The sequence below is a fragment of the Neophocaena asiaeorientalis genome, unplaced genomic scaffold (assembly GCF_003031525.2).
Source record: "Neophocaena asiaeorientalis asiaeorientalis breed wild unplaced genomic scaffold, Neophocaena_asiaeorientalis_V1.1 scaffold82, whole genome shotgun sequence".
In the NCBI taxonomy this organism is placed as follows: Eukaryota; Metazoa; Chordata; class Mammalia; order Artiodactyla; family Phocoenidae; genus Neophocaena; species Neophocaena asiaeorientalis.
In genome coordinates, this window is record NW_020173068.1 from 9,683,574 (window position 1) to 9,703,329 (window position 19,756).

General features: G+C 38.2%; 1 protein-coding gene across 3 annotated transcripts in view; it reads left to right on the plus strand.

The window, feature by feature from the left end:
• Positions 1-19,756, plus strand: part of RALGAPB (Ral GTPase activating protein non-catalytic subunit beta) — a 94,087-nt gene that overhangs the window by 35,246 nt on the left and 39,085 nt on the right. For 2 of the 3 annotated variants that reach the window (XM_024742897.1, XM_024742896.1), the window contains 10 exons: positions 2,518-2,696; positions 3,752-3,900; positions 4,027-4,243; positions 7,743-7,944; positions 10,747-10,914; positions 11,434-11,548; positions 11,921-12,068; positions 14,856-14,920; positions 16,361-16,490; positions 18,300-18,433. In XM_024742897.1, coding sequence (XP_024598665.1) covers positions 2,518-2,696; positions 3,752-3,900; positions 4,027-4,243; positions 7,743-7,944; positions 10,747-10,914; positions 11,434-11,548; positions 11,921-12,068; positions 14,856-14,920; positions 16,361-16,490; positions 18,300-18,433 — 1,507 coding nt within the window. The remainder of the gene's footprint in view (positions 1-2,517; positions 2,697-3,751; positions 3,901-4,026; positions 4,244-7,742; positions 7,945-10,746; positions 10,915-11,433; positions 11,549-11,920; positions 12,069-14,855; positions 14,921-16,360; positions 16,491-18,299; positions 18,434-19,756) is intronic. The other variant, XM_024742898.1, reaches the window with a different exon arrangement.

The window sequence follows — 19,756 nt, forward strand, 5'->3', positions numbered from 1 at the left end:
TTCCTATTCCTTCACTATTAATTGATCTCTTCAGGCTCTATCTTCTTGAGCTGAAAGATTTTAGTATTTTAGTCAGGGTTTTTTTTGATATACAGAATAGGAACTTACTTAAACAAATGCAGGTGAAAAAGAGGGGTTATTGTGTGATGATAGAGCGGTCTCACTGGGCTCCAAGTAGCAGTGAACATTCAATCATGATAGGGAGGGGTCAAGGCAGCCTTGGGACAGACTGCTCTATTGTCTATCTCTTGGCTTTTTTGCTCCTCTTGTGCACATGCACTGCTCTCTTTCTCCGGCACGCTCCCCCTGAACCCCTGTTTCTTTCTCCCCAGTTTTTGGTATCAAGCAGATATGAATTTAGCAGAGCTCTGCTGGACTGAGGTGTAGTCCATTCCAAGCTTACTGCTTATTTTTCTAATTTTTGAACACAGAACTATAATCCCCAGTAGGTACTGCTTCTAGAGGCTTCTTATCTTTCCTATGCCACATAGTGGACCACAGTTCTTTGGATACAGTGTACTAACACTAGAAGCCCCTTTTCCATACATGCACACACATGCCCCTGTCCCCACTTGCAGTTATGTGAAATTCAGAGTCTGAGTAGATGGAAAAAGGTTTCAAAGGCCCAGGGCATCTATAAACCACTGATTTATGTTTCTCAGCCTAGTTTTTTTCGTCTTGAAGCTAGTGGAAGTTCTTTCCGGGTGCTGGCTGTAGGTTGACTAACAATATTACTTTGGGTTGGAAAGGCTGTTTAATGGACAGATAAGCAGACTATTTTGAGTGGAAGCCGAAATCTATTTTTTAATGGAAATGTTTAAAATTATTTACATATAAAATATACCTCAAGCCCATTGTTTTAAATACATTGAAATGGGTCTGCTGCCCTATCCTACGCGTCTGCCATGCATGCTGGGGTGTTGCCCCAGGACCTTACTTCAGACATCCGTGTGGCTGACAGGGTCTTGGTGCTCCGGCCTGGTGTCAGGCCTGAGCCTCCAAGGTGGGAAAGCCAAGTCCAGGACATTGGACCACCAGAGACCTCCTGGCCCATGTGATCAGTCGGAGAGAGCTCTCCCAGAGATCTCCATCTCAGTGCTAAGACCCAGCTCCACCCAACGGCCAGCAGGCTCCAGCTTGGCTGGAGACATTCCATCGAAAAACAACAGAATACACTTTCTTCTCAAGTGCTCATAGAACATTCTCCAGGAAGTGTTGAGATATACCATATTCTTGGACTGGAAGAATCAACATTGTGAAAATGACTGTACTACGCAAAGCAATCTACAGATTCAATGCAATACTTATCAAACGACCAATGGCATTTTTCACAGAACTAGAACAAAAAGTTTTGAAAATTGTATGGAAACACAAAGACCCCAAATAGCCAAAGCAATCTTGAGAAAGAAAAACGGAGCCGGAGGAATCAGGCTCCCTGATTTCAGACTCTACTATGAAGCTACAGTAATCAGGACAGTATGGTACTGGCACAAAAAACAGACATATAGATGACTGGAACAGGATAGAAAGCCCAGAGATAAACCCACACACATAAAAAGAAACGAAATTGAGTTATTTGTAGTGAGGTTGATGGACCTAGAGTCTGTAATACAGAGTGAATGAATTAAATCAGAAGGAGGAAAATAAATACCATATGCTGACACATATATTTGGAATAAAAAAAATGGATATGAGGAACCTAGGGGCAGGACAGGAATAAAGACGCAGACGTAGAGAATGGAGTTGAGGACACGGGGGTGGGGAGGGAGGGGTAAGCTGGGACAAAGTGAGAGAGTAGCATGGACATATATACACTACCAAATGTAAAATAGCTAGCTAGTGGGAAGCAGCTGCATAGCACAGGGAGATCAGCTTGGTGTTTTGTAACCACCTAGAGGCATGGGACAGGGAGGGTGGGAGGGAGACACAAGAGGGAGGGGATATGGGGATGTATGTGTACATATAGCTGATTCAGTTTGTTGTACAGCAGAAACTAACACAACATTGTAAAGCAATTATACTCCAATAAAGGTGTTAAAATAAATTAATTTTAAAAATATGGAACAGAAAAGAAATAAATACATTGAAATGTATGGCTTTAGTATGTGCACGTGAACACAAACACTAATCCCAGTTTTCACATAGTTTTTAAAAAATTGGAAATGTTAATATTAAAGTAAGATTTTCTCCTTGGGTTTCTTGTTGATTTATTTATAGTTTTACCATTCCATTGCTTAATTCCAAACATATTACAAAATATCCATGTATATGTTAAAAAAATTAAAAACTAGTCTTATTTTGATTCTCATTCTCTGAATAGGCCAAGTAGGTTCATGTAAGCACACTTCTGTAAAGTAGTGTTGGTGTTTGAGTCCCTAGCTTATTAAATACAGATTAATCTCCTCTCTGAATCAAAGAAATAGGCACAAACAGCCTGTTCTTAAATTAGATTGCGTGCATTTTATTGCTAAAGAGATTTCTAAATGTATAATTAATTCTTGCTCTCTCTTTTGATAGTAATCCCGTGGATTTGAGTAACCCAGCCATTATAAGCTCTACTCCCAAATTTCAGGAACAGTTCTTAAATGTGAGCGGAATGCCGCAGGAATTGAATCAGTATCCCTGCCTTAAACATCTGCCTCAAATATTTTTTCGTGCCATGCGTGGAATCAGCTGTCTGGTGGATGCATTCTTAGGTGAATTTTGTGTATGTTGCTAGATGTTTGAAGATAACTTTAGAGTCTAGTTTTAGAAACTTTTGTGGACAGCCGAAAGCAAAAGATGATCAGAGTTGATTACAAATAATAACCTGGGAAAAATTATTTGCAACAAATGTGATAGCTAGAGGGTTTTTGTTATTATTATATAAATAGATCAAATAATGCAAAGAAAAAGAATAAGACCTGGTAGATAAATGGACAAAGACTATGAATAAATAATTTGCAAAAGAGAAAAGTGTTCATTCTCACTAGTAATCCAAGAAAATACAGATTAAAATGCATTAGGTGTCATTCTTACGTGAATCATTAGGAAGCAGTTTATACTTTTTGTGAACCGTTGTTTTAAACTGTTTTTCACATGAAAAGTCAGATTTTTTTTAATCTGTTAAAAAGGCAGTGATATTTAATACCTATCATTTTCAAAAATGTTTTGTTATGTGCAATTAATGTATTACAGAGGTAATATATTAGTTCAGTTAACTTTGGCTGCCACCTAGCCAAAAGTACTAGTGGTTTAAACAAGGTAGTTTACTTTCACACGTGTTAAGCGCAGGGCTAAGCTGTATACAGGGCTGCTATAGCAGTTCCACCATTGTCAGAGACCCAAGGCCCTCCCTTCCATCTTTTGGCTCTTCATCCTTTGTGCACACTCTCGTGGGCCATGATGGCTGAAAGAGTTTCAGCTATCCTGTTCAGGAATTGGGAAGGAAGGAGCATCTACCTTTGATTCGTTCTTTTAAGGAGATTTCTTGGGGAAGACCCACCCAATAATTGCCCACTTCTCTGTGGTCAGAACATGGCCACATCTGGCTGTAAGGGAGCCTTCAAAAGGCAGTTGTTTATTCTGCGTAGCCATGTCTAGCTAAAATTTGTGTTTTGTAACTCAGGAAGAAAGGACAAATTGATACTGGGAGGCAGCTAGCAGTCTCTGCTGTAGTCTGTTGTGAGCCTTCACTGGTGTTGCTTGAGGAAGATTTACTGACCACACATTTTGAATTATGAAGAATAACTCCATTTGTCTTTCTTTAAAGGCATTTCTAGACCCCGATCAGACAGTGCTCCTCCAACACCCGTGAATAGATTGAGTATGCCTCAAAGCACTGCTGTCAATACCACCCCACCACATAACCGGAGGCACCGGGCTGTTACTGTGAACAAGGCCACCATGAAGACAAGCACAGTACGTTTTCATGACCATTGTTATACTGTATAAAATGGGCTTTTTAATCTGCCTTGCTTTTAAAAAATCCTGCTGTTTTCTCAAACTTTTCATGAGTGTGGCTATATTCTTGTGTTCTTCTAATAGGTTAGTACTGCTCACGCCTCAAAAGTTCAGCACCAGACATCCTCCACCTCTCCTCTGTCAAGTCCAAATCAGACTAGTTCAGAACCCCGGCCACTGCCTGCCCCACAGAGACCAAAGGTTAACAGCATCTTGAATCTCTTTGGATCATGGTTATTTGATGCAGCATTTGTTCACTGTAAACTTCATAATGGGATAAACAGAGACAGCAGCATGACTGGTAAATATTGCTCAAGAAATACGTTGTCATTTTTTTCTTTTCTTTTTTTTCTTTTTAATCTTTCCTACCTGCAAGATTAATATGTATCTTAAAAAGCTCTCTGTCTCTGACCAAGCAGTGTCTTGTGCTTAACCCCTTCCAGCTGAAGTAATTTTGAAAGTTTCCCTACTTGTCCTTTTTATGTTCATTCTATGAGGTTTGGCTTTTGTCTGGCTTTTGTCTAATACTTCAGGTTAGCCACGTTTTGTTAAACCAGATTCCTAGGTGACCTGGAAGTTCCCTTCATGTCAGCCAGGATAATAATATTGATATAAAGAATTAAACATAATTGACCAGAAATTTATTCATAAGAAGTGTTTTCTTAGATTTTGACAGCCATTCACTCATTACTACATATAAATATCAGAAAATTTCTGCTTCACAGAAGACTCTAACCTTTTAGGTTTTAGTCTAGAGAACTTTATTTCAAGGGCACACTTCGAAAAATATATTTTCTCTGTAAGTAAGACTGGTGAAGAATTAATAACTCAGCCCTGATATCTTTATTTAGATTTTATTACAGAAATGAAATTCTATCTAAATATGACTTATTTTTGTCATCTTACCATTACACATGGAAGTAGTGGCATAGGGTGCAGGATGGAAGGTTGGGGTACTGCAGAATATACTGAATATTTATGACTGTTTTATAGAGCTGAGCAATAATAATGGCTAGCACTTACTGACCTGCAGTTACTCTGTGCCAGGCACTATGCTTTATGAATTAATTGTGCTTTATGTAATAATATAATTAATATTGGTTGGTTGGTAAGAGAAGCACTTTTCCACTGGGGTAGGAAATAACTTGAGATAAAAGGATGCCTAATTGCGTTAGATTATGCATCTCTAGGGAGAGTGTTAATTTCAAGGATAAAACTAATAAAATGGTCATAAGGGTCTCTCCTTTCTCTCAGAAATGCATTCTTTGTTATTATGTATCATCTCGGAACTAAGGGTCTATGACTGTTAGCATTATATACATGTAAATTGTTTTGGTTGTTCTTACAAATCTTTAAATAATTTAGAAAAGTAGTGCATATAAAGGCATTTTCAGGAATATAATTTGAGATTGCATGATTGAGTTTAGGGATTCCTTTGTTTATTTTGTTCAAATTCAGACACTTTATATTCTACCATTTCCATATTTTATTTGCAAGTTTGACTTATGGATAAATAAATGTACTTATTTGATGACTAAATGAAAACATTTAAAAAACATTTTGGCTTATGTTTTCTAAAGTTCATGCGCCTTATATTTTGAGTTTTATGACCCATGTTTATATTTGTTAATTTGTATTGTATATTCTAGATTGAGTTAGTCATATTTTTATTTTTTATTTTTATTAAGATACAATTCTTTACAGTGTAACTTTTGGGTATCAAGCTGTTGACACTAAAATCCCTGAATCCAGAGTGGTTCAACCTGCTGCTTCCTTGGTGGGCTTGCTTAAAGGGAATTTATAGATCTTCCCACTCTCTAGGGAGTTTTTAACAGCTTTTCTCACCCTCTTGTGCCAAAAGATAGAAACTAGAATTCAAATCATGTGTGGGCTACAAATTCCTACTTTTTAACTCTTACCATTTTCTTTGGTGGGAAAGGAATAGAAGGTCTTCTTCCCCCACCTTGTGTTCAGAGATGAGAAAGGCTGTTGTATTACCCAGGAGATAGGAGGTGTCCAGATAGTTGAATGGGTTAAAGTGCTGTTGGGTGCTACTCTTGAGGTCTTGCGGGTGGTGGGAAGGTTGAGAATACTGACTCTGTTAGTCTGTTCTCTTAAGTACTGGCTGCCATTAAGGAATTCTGCCATGTAGTTCACCTCTAAAAATGTTTGCTTCTGTGAACTGGTTAGCTTTAGAGTTACATGACAGTACACTGTGCTTTGTAATTGTAACATTGAGCTGGGAAGGGTTAATGAACTAAAATTTTAATGCACGTTATGGGCAGTTCAAAACCTCAATTTTTTGTACTTGTGTAATTTTCTTCGTTCATTGTTTTGCATGATACAAAAATCATAATTTTGGATCTGAATGCACAATTTCCTGTTTTTGAACTAGCTTGTGGTATCATAAAGCTTTTAATCTAACTTTTAAAAAGCAAAAAAGCTTCTTAACTTATTGTAAAATTTCACCATCTTTAAAGTATTTTATAATTACTACTGTCCTTTGATTTGTTTCCATTTATTTCTATTATCTTGCAGCATCTTTTATCCAAATTCTTCTTTCTTATAAATCTTGTAAGTAGGAACCAGAAGCTTCTCCTTAATTGCAGTCATGTTTTTATTTTTTTTCATAATTCCATTAAAATTTTTGATTGTCATTGTCTCTTGTAGTTTTTGCACTTGGGAAGAAAAATACTTTTCTGTGTTTTGAATGGGGAAGATTGTTGGCAAAAGCAAATTAATCTGCCTGAATCAGTCCCATTATTTTTGTACACTAGTCTGGTCATGTCATGAATTCCAGGATTTTGCACTAACTGTGTTTTGGCTTTTTTTTTTTTTTTTTTTAATTTAAAGCTTTAAGCGTATTTTTATACAGATTTAGTGTTTGATTTGTATGCATTCTGCATGTAGTGTTTTTCAAATGTATTATTGCTGGATAGCTTATTCAGGACTAAAAATGGCTCATGGGAAGTTGCATAAAGATTTATGCTTGACTCTGCATTCTGTTAAATCTGTTATTACAAATAATTTAAACATTTCATGTAGAGTGATAAAAGATTTCAGAGTGATTTTCAATACACTGTGAAATCTTTTGTTAAAAATAAAAGCAACTTTCGAAGGGCTTCTGTTTCAGTGACAACGAATGACCATGATAATCTTTCTTACCAATCCAGTTTTCTGATTTATCAACCTCAAGTTAGCTGCTGTCTGTGGTTGTTAAAATTCATTCTCATTTTGCTTGGTTGGGCGATTCTTTGGTGTGTGTTTTGGAGTTGGTTGGGTGGTGGGGATGCTCTCTCTTCCTACCCATTTCTTATCCTTACCTTGCCCTCTCCCTAAAGTATACAACCTGGCATGGGATTACCCATTCAATTATGATGTCTGTCTGGGGTAATGTGTAAATTTGCAGTACCTATTTTTCTTAATGTTTAAGCATCATTTTATAGGGAGAGAAAAAAACAGAATAAATAATAGAAAAGCCAAATTCTGTGTTATATATCTGTATGTATGTGAATACAGATATATACAAATGTACTCTGCTAATCAGAAATTCAGTTGAAAAATGCATCTTGTAGAATCTGTTAAACTGACAGTACCACTGTAAATTGTTACCCCTTTTCAAAGAAGATTTCAGAGAGCCCTTTAAAAAAAAATTTAAGACATAATTGCTAAACAAAGCATTATTGGATTCTATTCAAGTAGCAATTTAATGACACCAACATTTGATCTTTGTGTCCAGGGTCCCATGAGCCTATTTGCATATCAACAAATATAATAAAACCCTCCTTTTTTCTCCCCAGCCATTACAACACAAGCTAGCATGGAGTTTCGACGGAAAGGGTCACAAATGTCCACAGACACCATGGTTTCCAATCCTATGTTTGATGCAAGTGAATTTCCTGATAACTATGAAGCAGGAAGAGCTGAGGCTTGTGGGACACTGTGTAGGATTTTTTGTAGCAAGAAGACTGGAGAAGAGATTCTGCCAGCTTATTTATCCAGGTCTTAGAATTTTTTTTGTTTATTTTTCCATTTATATAGTTGTGATAGTGAAACTATTATAGCATGGCTTAGTAGGTTGAATTGATAAGTAAATGTTGGTTTGAAATACCTGCAAATGTATGTAAGTAACTGAAATTTTTTGCTTGAATTCTTCCTTTTTACCTACCATACCAGATTTGGTGAGGACTCCTAACACCCTTTTTATTTTAGAAGTATTGTTAATTCCATCTTACATGACGTTTGTTAATTACAGAGAGATTTGAAGGGCCACACTAAATTTTTAATACATTTTTATCACAGTACTAGACAGTATAGATGGTCCAGAAATGTTAGCTGTCAATCCTGCGTCTAAGGAGCTTATTTTCTCAAGTGAGCAAAGCCATGTACACGAGTAACACCAATCCAATAGCAATAGGAAGCTGGTAAGAGAGAGACACAGAAAAAGTGCTATAGGCATTCAGAGGAAGCAGCAGCATACACTTGCCCTGGGGGTTCAGGAAAGAGTTACAGAGGATTGGATGATTGTGCTGGACTTACAAAAGATGACTAGTATTTAGACTATGTTAGCAGGTTGGGTAGGGTCATCCTATCCAAATTTATGACTTCAGCCAGTCTTTTTGAATGGCTCTGCCATCCATTCAGTTGCTTATGCCAGAAACTAGGAGTCATTTTAGGCTTCTCTTCTCTCCCTCTGTATCTTTAGATGGTCAACCGACTCTTGCCTTTCTGCTACTTAACCCTCTTTCTAATCTCTCCACTCTGTCCCCTCCATGACACTTCAGGCCTTGTCACTTTTTTGCTAAATTAACTTGTAATGGCCTGCTATTTTTCTTGACTGTCCTTTGCCCTCCTCAGCTGATCATTCACACAGCTCCTGAAGTGATACTAATATTAATAAGAACATTCAGGTGTCTGTACATACTAGGTTCTCAGGAGAGAGGATTAAACTGACTCAGAAGGAAAAAGGGTAGAAGAATACAGATATGAAACAGAATGGTACATGCAGGGAAGTAAGCAGTATCTTAATAGGCACTTGACTTTAAGTAACAGAAAACTCTTTCAATGTGACTTAAGCAAAAGGGGAATGAGATATGAGAAACTCACGCTATTGAATACCTTCTAAGGTCAGGACATGCAGCAGGGTCTCACAAAGGGCAGGAACCAAGAGCTAGAAAGTGTTCAGGGACCAAAACAACTTTCCTCCTTTTTGTTTCTCTGTCATCATGGTCTGCCAGAACTGCTTCATTCTTCTCTTACCTGCAGATCATGTTCTTATATTGTAGTATGCTTCTAAGTTCAAATTTCCGTGACCTTTGTCTGGGTGACCAGCAGGGCCAATTAGCATTCTGAATCCTAATTTCAGATTCCTGAGAAAGAGGATCTGATTAATCAGGTGTCTACCTCTGGTCTAATCAGCTACAGCTGTGAAGGTGGGTCACATTGGATACTGGCACCCCATGTGGTGGGGGCACATTTCTTAGGAGGGAGCCCACGGGTTGGGACGATACTCCAAAACGGTATCAATAGCAGTAAGGGAGAAGGCTGTGAACACGAGCCTTCCATCTGGCCCATAAGATTAGATGGGTGGTAGTGTGACTGAAGAGCGGATTTGTGACGGGGGCCAAGGATGGGGTTAGTGTTGAACCTGTTGAATTTGAGGTGCCTGCGGGCTATTAATCAACAAATACTTGTTAAGTTCCTACTTTCTGCCAGTCGCTGTGCACAGGGAGTACTAGAGTAATCAGTAGACATGTCCTGCCCTCAGGTCTGCAGTATGCTTTTGGCTAGTAGATCTGGAGCTAGAGACTGATTTGATTATGTTTGGTGGCTTAAGTAGTGTTTAAAACTAGGCTAGTAGAAGAGATAGCTTAGAGAACTGAGGTTGGCAGCCTGAGGAACCCCCAGTGTTAGGAGGCACGTGGAATAAGATCTGTTAAAGGAACTAGCCATAGAAGTCAGAGAAGAATTAAGAGCGGAAGGGAGTAATCAAAGGGTTGAATGCTTTAAAAAGGCAAAGTTAAGACTTAGACATGTCTTTTGGATTTACCATTTGAGAGGCCATTGGTTATTTGCTATAACATGGTTTTAGTTGATTTCTAGAAAGAGAAGATGGATTGAAATGGGTTGAGCAATGACCAGGAGGTGAGGAAGTTGTTTCTGAGGAGGTTTATGGAGAAAGGTACCTTACAGTAGCAGAAGAGTATACTAGTATAGTTGCCCTTGAATGATGGAAGATTGAATGCTTAGTTCATTGGGGGTTAGGAGAGGATGTTGAAAGTAAGGTATGTTCAAGTACATTCCTAAAAGGATTCTTATTCAGAGTGACCTTCATATCATGGTGAGTACAGGGTCGAATGAGGTTTCTTTCTTTCATTGTGCCCCCAAAAATAATGGGGGAGGGGGAAAGGGACACAACACACTTTTTTTCAGGAGTTGTGAAACGCTACAAAATTTTACTGACATGGAAATCAATTCAGTAATTCCTCCAGTTTATTGATAATTACTGCAGCCTTTTGTTTTTATCAGTAGTTACTTCATTTGCAGGCACCTGTAACTGAGTTGCAAGGCTTAAAACCTCAAGAAAGTGTAATAGACATGAATCTTTTTTTCCTTTTGATTAGGAAATATAACTTGGTTCTTAGTGTACTTGATTCTGAATTGTTCTAACTCCAGTAATACCTTTTAAAGGATAGAAGTAGTGAAGATTGGAAATAGACTTTAAGATGACTGTGTAGAAAATATTAATAATTATGAAAACAGTTGATCAGCAGTTTGTTTAAAATTTTTTTCTTGCTTTCCTAGATTTTACATGCTTTTAATTCAAGGTTTGCAGATAAATGATTATGTGTGCCATCCTGTCTTGGCCAGCGTTATTCTAAACTCCCCTCCTTTGTTCTGCTGTGACTTGAAAGGGATTGATGTTGTGGTTCCTTACTTTATTTCAGCTCTTGAAACCATTTTGCCTGACAGGTAAGCTTTCATTCTGTACTAGTATGTCAGTTGTTGGTTTTGGCCTGGTCTGTTTTGGTGCTTCCTCCCCAGTTTCCCAATTTATCCTGTCCAGTTGTCTTCATAGCCCAGGGGGACTCAGGCCATATTAAATGAGTGTAGAACAACCAGGCCTACCTCGTCCCTGAACTCTTTCCGTTCTCTTTGTCCACGGGTGTGTTGAATCCTTCTTGGTCTGGTCTAGAGGGGTAAGAATAGCCCCAGCCCAGAGGTCTTTTGTGGAGTAGGCCTTACATTTAAAATCAATCAATCAGTCAATCAGATTCTAGTTTAATTCCATAACAGTTTAACACAGAGATTCTCTCTCACACACACACAAATTGCAGAATATGAACTCAGTGGAAAGTAGTTACTGCATTCTTTATAAAACCAAACCCAGTACGTGTATTATAAAAAATTGGCATAATGTATATTTGGCAATAGCTAAAAACATACTTTAGTTCAGAAATACTAATAGCTATCTTTTTTTTTTTTTGGCAGAGAACTCTCAAAATTCAAAAGCTATGTAAATCCAACAGAATTGAGAAGATCTTCCATTAATATCCTGCTTTCTTTGTTGCCCCTCCCACATCACTTTGGCACAGTCAAATCCGAGGTAAAGTTTTTTATATTCTGTATTCTCTTTTGTGTGTTAATTCAAGTCAAATTGTTTTTTTTTTAAATGGAACAGGAGCTTTTAAAAATTTTTTCAAATTATTTCAAGTGAATCAACAAAGTTGATTTGTTGAGGTATTTCTTCTGTCAGTGAGCCAGCATGCCCTTGGCCTACCATTTAAAGCAGTGATGGGCTGGTGATGTCTGATCTCATATGTTGTGTGAGTTAGTGACACACTTAGCACAGTGGCTAATATTAGTCAGACTGAAAGCCTTGCTTGTTAGACTGATCTATGTGTCCACTGTAGCAGTTCCTACATGGGCGTAGTGTACCACAGCAGACGATGTTAAATGTTATTTGTTTCTTCCGTAGGTGGTCCTGGAAGGAAAATTTAGTAATGATGACAGCTCTTCTTATGATAAACCAATAACTTTTTTGTCACTGAAGCTGAGACTTGTGAATATACTAATAGGTGCCTTGCAAACGGAAACGGACCCCAACAACACTCAAATGATACTAGGTTTGTGTTCACATGTTTTTTTGTAGGTGAAAACCCAGGTGGTATGTTGACCTCAGGCATGTTGAGGAGGCAGGGGTCAGGGATGGGAACCTAAGCATAATATAGCCCTACTTATTCTGAATCAGAGGCAGAATTTGTTTGCTTTTATATGTGAAAAATTTTGAAGGGGTGAGATGAGGGAAGGAAAGCATCCTAGTTGTCTTGGTAGGTGATATTGGCTTAGTTTTATTTGTGTTCTTTATTTTTCTCTTTCCCTCTTGCCCTTCCTCTCTCCTTCTCTCCCCTTTCCTCCCCTTCTTCTCCCCTTCCCTCTCTTCTCTTTCCTTTCTGTCCTCATTACTTCTGCCTCTGCCTCTTCCTCCTGCCTGTTACGTACATGTGAAAATATTTTGAGTTGGGTGTAATTCTGGAAGCCATGTTTGAACATGCCAGGAGGAGATTGAAGAGTAGCTGTTGCTGTGCCTCCTCCCTTTTTCCTTATAGTTTCCTGTTGGTTTTCTAATCATACTGACTCTCTGTCTTAAATGGCTCCTTATTATTATTGCCACTTACATATTTTAAACACTTATCACCTCTCAGCTTGGTTACTGCAGCTGTCTCTTACTGTACTTCTGGTTTTTTATCAAAGCCAAGGGCATAGTCCTATGTGCAGGTACTCCAGGGAGAAAGAAGAGAATGGCATGGCTTTTATCCTTGAGCAAGTTTCATTGCAGAGGTTGGAACACCTTCACAGAGTACTCAGATAACAGCAGAAGGCAGTGCTGATTGCATGTCATGTTGAGTGTCTTCAGGGTTGAGAAAGAAGAAACCAGAAGAGCAAGGAAACTTCATAGAGGGAAGTGGAAGTTAAACTGGATCTTGTAGGGCAGGATTTGAATAGGCGCCAGTGAGGTTAGGATTTCATTCCAGGAGAGGAAATGACAAAGCCAGAGAATTGGTGGTGGCAGTAGTGGTTGGAGTGGGTACTCAGGAAGTATAGTATGTTATGCAACAAGAGAGGGGAATAAACAGGCAAGAGTAAATCCTTTCATTTTGGAAAGGAGTTGAAGGAACAGAGGTTAAATCTCGATATGAGAGAGCCTCCAAATTGTACTTCTTTAGGTTATTCAAATAACATCACTTGAAATCAGATAATTTCTACAGTTGATAGAGTATTTAGTTCTGCTTTATCCTTGTTCTGAAGAGGCTCCCTATGTGTGTTCCAAGGAAGAATCAATTGTTGGTCTTGCCATAGATTGGCAAAGCTGTGTCTGTCCTGTCTTTATCCATGGCGCACAAGAGCACTCCCCCCCTGGGATGAGAAGCAGTGTGCTAGGCTCACTATCTTGTTTCCGTCCTAGTCTTTCTAGGGCTATAAGTTCCTTGGTTATAAATACATGCAGCTTGCCTTCAGAATATGCAGCCATGGGTGAGCCCTAAACCATTTGTAAAAAGCTGTTGGTCAGAAAGGTATAGCTGTGATTTTTATTTTGTTATTTTATATTGAAAAGATCAGGGCTTCCCTGGTGGCGCAGTGGTTAAGAATCTGCCTGCCAACGCAGGGGACATGGGTTCAAGCTCTGATCCAGGAAGATTCCACATGCCGTGGAGCAACTAAGCCCGTGCGCCATAACTACTGAGCCTGTGCGCCACAACTACTGAGGCCGTGTGCTAAAACTACTGAAACCTGCGTGCCTAGAGCCCGTGCTCTGCCACGAGAAGCCACCGCAATGAGAAGCCCACGCACTGCAGGGAAGAGTAGCCTCCACTCACTGCAACTAGAGAAAGCCCATGCGCAACAACAAAGACCCAGTGCGGCCAAAAATAAATTTAAAAAATAAATAAATTTATTTAAAAAAGAAAAAGGAAAGATCAGAATCTGGTTTTGAAAGTATTACATAATATTTTTCTTAGTTTATATTACCCTCGAAATTGAGATGTTTACATCTGGTCTTTCACACCAATTAAAAAATACCTGAAAACGGTCATTTTTTTATATAAAGCAAAGTTTGACCTTCAGATTTATTTTAGGAAAACGTTATTTTAAAATTTGGGGGAGAGATCAGGAGATTAGGTCACTTCTAAAGAATATCTTTTCTGGGCTTCCCTGGTGGTGCAGTGGTTAAGGGTCCGCCTGCCAATGCAGGGGACACAGGTTTGTGCCCCTGTCCGGGAAGATCCCACATGCTGCGGAGTGGCTAGGCCCGTGAGCCATGGCCGCTGAGCCTGTGCGTCCAGAGCCTGTGCTCCGCAACAGGAGAGGCCACAACAGTGAGAGGCCCGCATACCACAAAAAAAAAAAAAGATCTTTTCTGACCAACCAGTGGATTTATTAGTTATTTTATGGAAATTTCAGGAATACTCAGCTAAAGTAATATTCTTATCTCTGTATTAATGGAGATGTTTTAGCCATTTTAGTATTCTTGTTATGTATTTAAATATATTTTTTTAACATCTTTATCGGGGTATAATTGCTTTACAATGGTGTGTTAGTTTCTGCTTTATAACAAAGTGAATCAGTTATACATATGTTCCCATATCTCTTCCCTCTTGCGTCTCCCTCCCTCCCACCCTCCCTATCCCACCCCTCATGGGTCATATGGTAGTTCTATTTGTAGTTTTTTAAGGAACCTCCATACTGTTCTCCATAGTGGCTGAACCAATTCACATTCCCACCAGCAGTGCAAGAGTGTTCCCTTTTCTCCACACCCTCTCCAGCATTTATTGTTTCTAGATTTTTTGATGATGGCCATTCTGACTGGTGTGAGACGATATCTCATTGTTAAATGTATTTTTTTGTTGTTTCAGGGGCAATGTTAAATATTGTTCAAGATTCAGCACTTTTAGAAGCCATTGGTTGCCAGATGGAGATGGTAAGAAGCGTACAACATGTAATTTGTCAGACAATATCACCTTCTGTTTTTATGTAAATTATATTTCCAAATGTCTGTCCTTGTGTTTTTTAAAGGCATTCGTTTGTAAATTCAGCTCACTGATTCAGAAGGGATCCTTTTTAAAGTATCTATTTTGAGGTTTCTTACCTTTCAGTGCCTCATCAAGTCCCTGAGAGATTCTGCATGAGAGAAATTCCAGCTAAACACTGTCTTTATTCCTGGACAGTGTTTACTTAAAGCTCTTACTTCTTCTTTTTTTTTTTTTTTGCTGTACGCGGGCCTTTCACTGTTGTAACCTCTCCCGTTGCGGAGCACAGGCTCCAGACGCGCAGGCTCAGCGGCCATGGCTCATGGGCCCAGCCGCTCCACGGCATGTGAGATCTTCCCAGACCGGGGCACGAACCTGTGTTCCCTGCATCGGCAGGTGGATGCTCAACCACTGTGCCACTAGGGAAGCCCTAAAGCTCTTACTTCTTTTGCTGTGTTGGTGAATTGGCTTGAATAATCTAGAAAAAGTCCCCTACTCCATAATTCCTTGTATCCGTTGTAGATCTAGTGTTGGCTGTAAACAGCATCTAGTTTATTCTTTTCTATCTCATCAGCTCTTTCTGGCCCCTCTAGACCAAAGTTTGAAAATCCCCCCAAAGCACCAATGCTTCTAACTCAAAAAAACTTTCCAGAGACTCCCAGTTCCCCTGCTTCTGTCTTCGAGATATGTGATCCCTCTACCTGGAGTAGAGGTGGAGCAGTGGGTGGGTGGGGAATTAATAGAGTATACTGGAGTGAGATGAGTGGATGTTGGATGGGTGATCAAGTTATTATTAAGGAAATTATGTTCATGTCCCAGTAGGTGGCTAATAACAGTCACCTTATCTGGATAAAATGAATTGTGTTTGTAGGGGAAGAAAATGAGGAATGTCTTTAACAGACACCTTTGTTAGCCCCTATACATACAGGAGTTAATCTTTGTACTAATCATATGTTTTATTGTTTGTGTTTTATCATATAACTACATTTGAAAGTAGTTGTTTGTTTATTTGTGTTTTGTTTTTTTAAGATTGTATTCCTGTTCTGATGTTTTGCTTGGGAGGCACTAGGGTATTTCTTTAAGGACCCAGAGTCATTAGCTAGTGAAGTCTAGTGAAGATGGAAAAGGTCTGGCCCTTTTAAACAGCAGCAAAGAAAACCCCAGAATGGGCACCGCCTCTAATCATCAGACCCTTGATACCTTCAATAGGTGGTGTTTATGTGAAAACACCACAGCAGTTTTAATCCTTTGTCAATTTTTATCTGTATCAGTTTATGCTGTTCAACTGGCACATTCCATTTTATCAACATGGCTTTAGTGGTTGACTTCTGTCTATACTTGTAAACTATGGGTCTAGCTGTCAAATATTTGATTCATTTTTATTTGACTAGGGTGGTGGAGAAAATAACTTGAAGAGTCATAGTCGCACGAATAGTGGTATTAGTTCAGCAAGTGGTGGAAGCACGGAGCCCACAACTCCTGACAGTGAAAGACCTGCTCAGGCTCTTCTAAGAGATTATGGTAATCCACGTTTGTTTGGTTTTTTTTGAAATCTAAAGTTTATAGAGTCACTTTTAACGCACAGATATACAAAACAAACAAGCAAAGAAATTTTAAACCAGATTTTAAGTTCATGACTTTTATGTATCTAAGTGTAACAGAGAGGCTATTAGTCCAAGACATTAAGAAAAAGAAAACATTTAGCTCTGTAGCTTTTAGTAGTTAGATTTTGTTTGGTTTCTTAGATTTTATAAGTGATTATAATGTGTGGTTAGGAAACATTTCTAAATTCTGTACCAGGTGCTAGTAGTACAGAGTCAAATAGGATTTACGCTCTGCCTCAGAGTCTAATGGTAGAGTCAGCCAGTATATCAGTTTTTGCAGTGTGGTAAGGGTGGGTGATGGTTTATGCATTAAATGGCAACCCAGAAGAGAGTCTGTCTTTGTGTTTGAAGGCTATATACCCTACTATATCTGGGATTCTTCAGTCACAAAATGTAAGGAAGAGTAAGGAAACACTTGCCATTAGAGCATCCTATTCAATAATGTCCTTTATCCTGGGCAGTTACTTTATGGGTTCTGTGAGTTTATGGGTGACTTTATGTTTTTACACATAAATACTAATGGTGTATTGAATCTGTAAGTATTAATCCAGCTAGATTGGAATGAAATCTAGCTCCTTAGATGTGAGCTTAAGTTTTTTAATCATTTGGAGAGTTCATTAGCCCAGGAGTCCAGGCATATTTCAGTGATTTAAGTTTGTTTTAAGTATCCTTCAACATGTCAGATACATAAGGTCATTATGTGGCTATTAAACACATTTAAATATTGCATTTATGAAGAAGTTATTTAAATTGCTATCTTACTCATTATGCTTGTGGATTTAAGTGTAGGTGAAAATTTGTTTTTTCATGTTTCTAAGACACTTTTAAACTAAAGAAATTTTCACATTATTATGTGTTCTAATATAAATGTTTGAAGTGGTTATTGTTTGTTTCAGTATTTTGAACTGGTGTTAGTGAGTTCTGCTTGTAATGTCATAAAATATTTTTCCTAAGAAATCCAGATTTGTGTTAGTGTCGCATGAATGTCTCTCTTTAATGATCATTCCTTTTTTTGTTGTCACTGCCCTCTTTCTGATAGGATCGACAGGTATAATGTCCCTAAAGCTTCCTTTATAAATTCAATTTAATTTGTCCTAATTTATTATTAACTAAGTAGTAATTACTTTTAAATATAGAATTGGAGGCTAAATAAAAACACAGTAACTTGGTTATTTAATTTTTTTAGAAGTATTAAAGTTGTCTTAGAGAATTCAATGTTAAAATTTGTTTGAAAAGGGATTGCATGTAACTTTTAGTGGTTTAAACCCTGAAAATAATCTCAGTAGATGCTTTAGGATAATTCCCAGCATCTGAGGAGATTCTAAAATTTGAATTCTTTCCTCTATAAAATTCCAAGGAAATAATTGATAGCCTTTTTATTGTTTTGCTTTTTTTTAATGTAACTCTGTGAGTTAATTTAGAAGTTTTAAGATTTACATTGCTATAAAAATGATATTGAAACTTTCAAATCCCAGTGGATGTCTGTATGAAAGTACATGAGCTGGGAGCTAGAAGCTGCTCTGGTCCAGTGTGTGTGCCCTGTGCACTGTTGTTCAGTCAGGCTTGACGCTCAGGCCAGTGGGGCGGGGAGCATAGCGCTGTGTGGGTGCCCATCGTGCTCACTGTGGCTGCTGTGGTCTGTGCCTAGTGGAATGCTGTGCTTCTCGTTACTAATGCTTAGTTGTTTTCCCTCCCTGTGGGATGTGGCATTGGGGTTATATCCTAGCTCTTAATACAGATTCAGCTGCCGGGCTCCTGATTCGCAGCATTCATCTCGTCACCCAAAGACTCAACTCCCAGTGGCGGCAAGACATGAGCATATCACTGGCAGCTCTAGAGCTCCTCTCTGGCCTGGCGAAGGTGAGAAGGACAATCCTTTTATTTTAGCCCAGCGGCCTTGGACTATATGGCTCTTTTTTCTGTATCTCCTGACCCCTTCTTGGGGTATTGTGGTATTGGTTATATTCAATGCAGTTGATATCAAGGTGTGCAGAAATGAGGCTCCAAGTGAGATTTTACAAAATGATCTTTACTATTTTGTTTAATAGGTTCAAAGAGTGTGAATGATATTTTTTGCTGTTAAATTACTGGAAACATTTCAATACTTGCTATTCATTTGTACATAATAATAGAATACCTGTTGATTTATACCTGTTGATTTTGTATTTGCTTATAATACCCTTACATTTTCAACAACATTTTGTGCCATTATAAGATCATGTAACTTCAATGAACAAATGCAGATTTGGCAACAAAAGAAAAACTTATCCTAAAGTATACCATTTGGGACTACCTGTGATTCTTCCATCTTCCATTATCAGAGATAAGTGAAAATTGGCTATATTTTCAAATTTCTTTCATAGGTCTTTTTCAGTTTTGTGGAACCTTAGAGCTGGGTGTCCATTTGCATTTCTCTAAGTATTTTCTTTTTTTTTTTATTGAGGTGAAATTCACATAACATAAAATTATCCTTTTAAAGTGAACAATTCATTGCCTATTAGTACTTTCACCGTGTTGTGCAACCACCACCTCTGTCTAGTTCCAAAACATTTATAACCCCAAAAAGAACCCTTTACCCATTAAGCGGTTGTTTCCTGGTCTCTGTTTCCCCTAATCCCTAACAACCACCAATCTGCATTCTGTCTCTATGGATTTACCTATTTTGGATATTTCTTATAAATTAAATCATACAACCTATGACCTTTTATGTATGGCTTCCTTCACTTAATATGTTTTTGAGGTTGATTTATGTTGTAGAGTCTGTCACAACTTCATTCCATTTTATGGTTGAATGATATTCCATTATATATTTATGTACCAATTTGTCCGTTGCTCTGTTGCACATTTGGGCTGTTTCTACCTTTTGGCTATTGTGAATAGTGCTGCTATGAACATGGACATACATGTGTTTATTTGAATACCAATTTTCAGTTGTTTTGGGTATATACCTAGGAGTGGAATTGCTGGGTCATATGGTAATTCTATATGTAACTTTTTGAGGAGCTGCCAAACTATTGTCCACAGCAACTGAATCACTTTACGTTTCCACCAGTGATATAGGAGGGTTCCAGTTTCTCCACATCTTCACTAACATCTAAATGTTTTCTTATCTGTAAAATGGGCAGGATTATCTTGTGTGTGTGTGTGTGTGTGTGTGTATATATATATATATATATACGTATA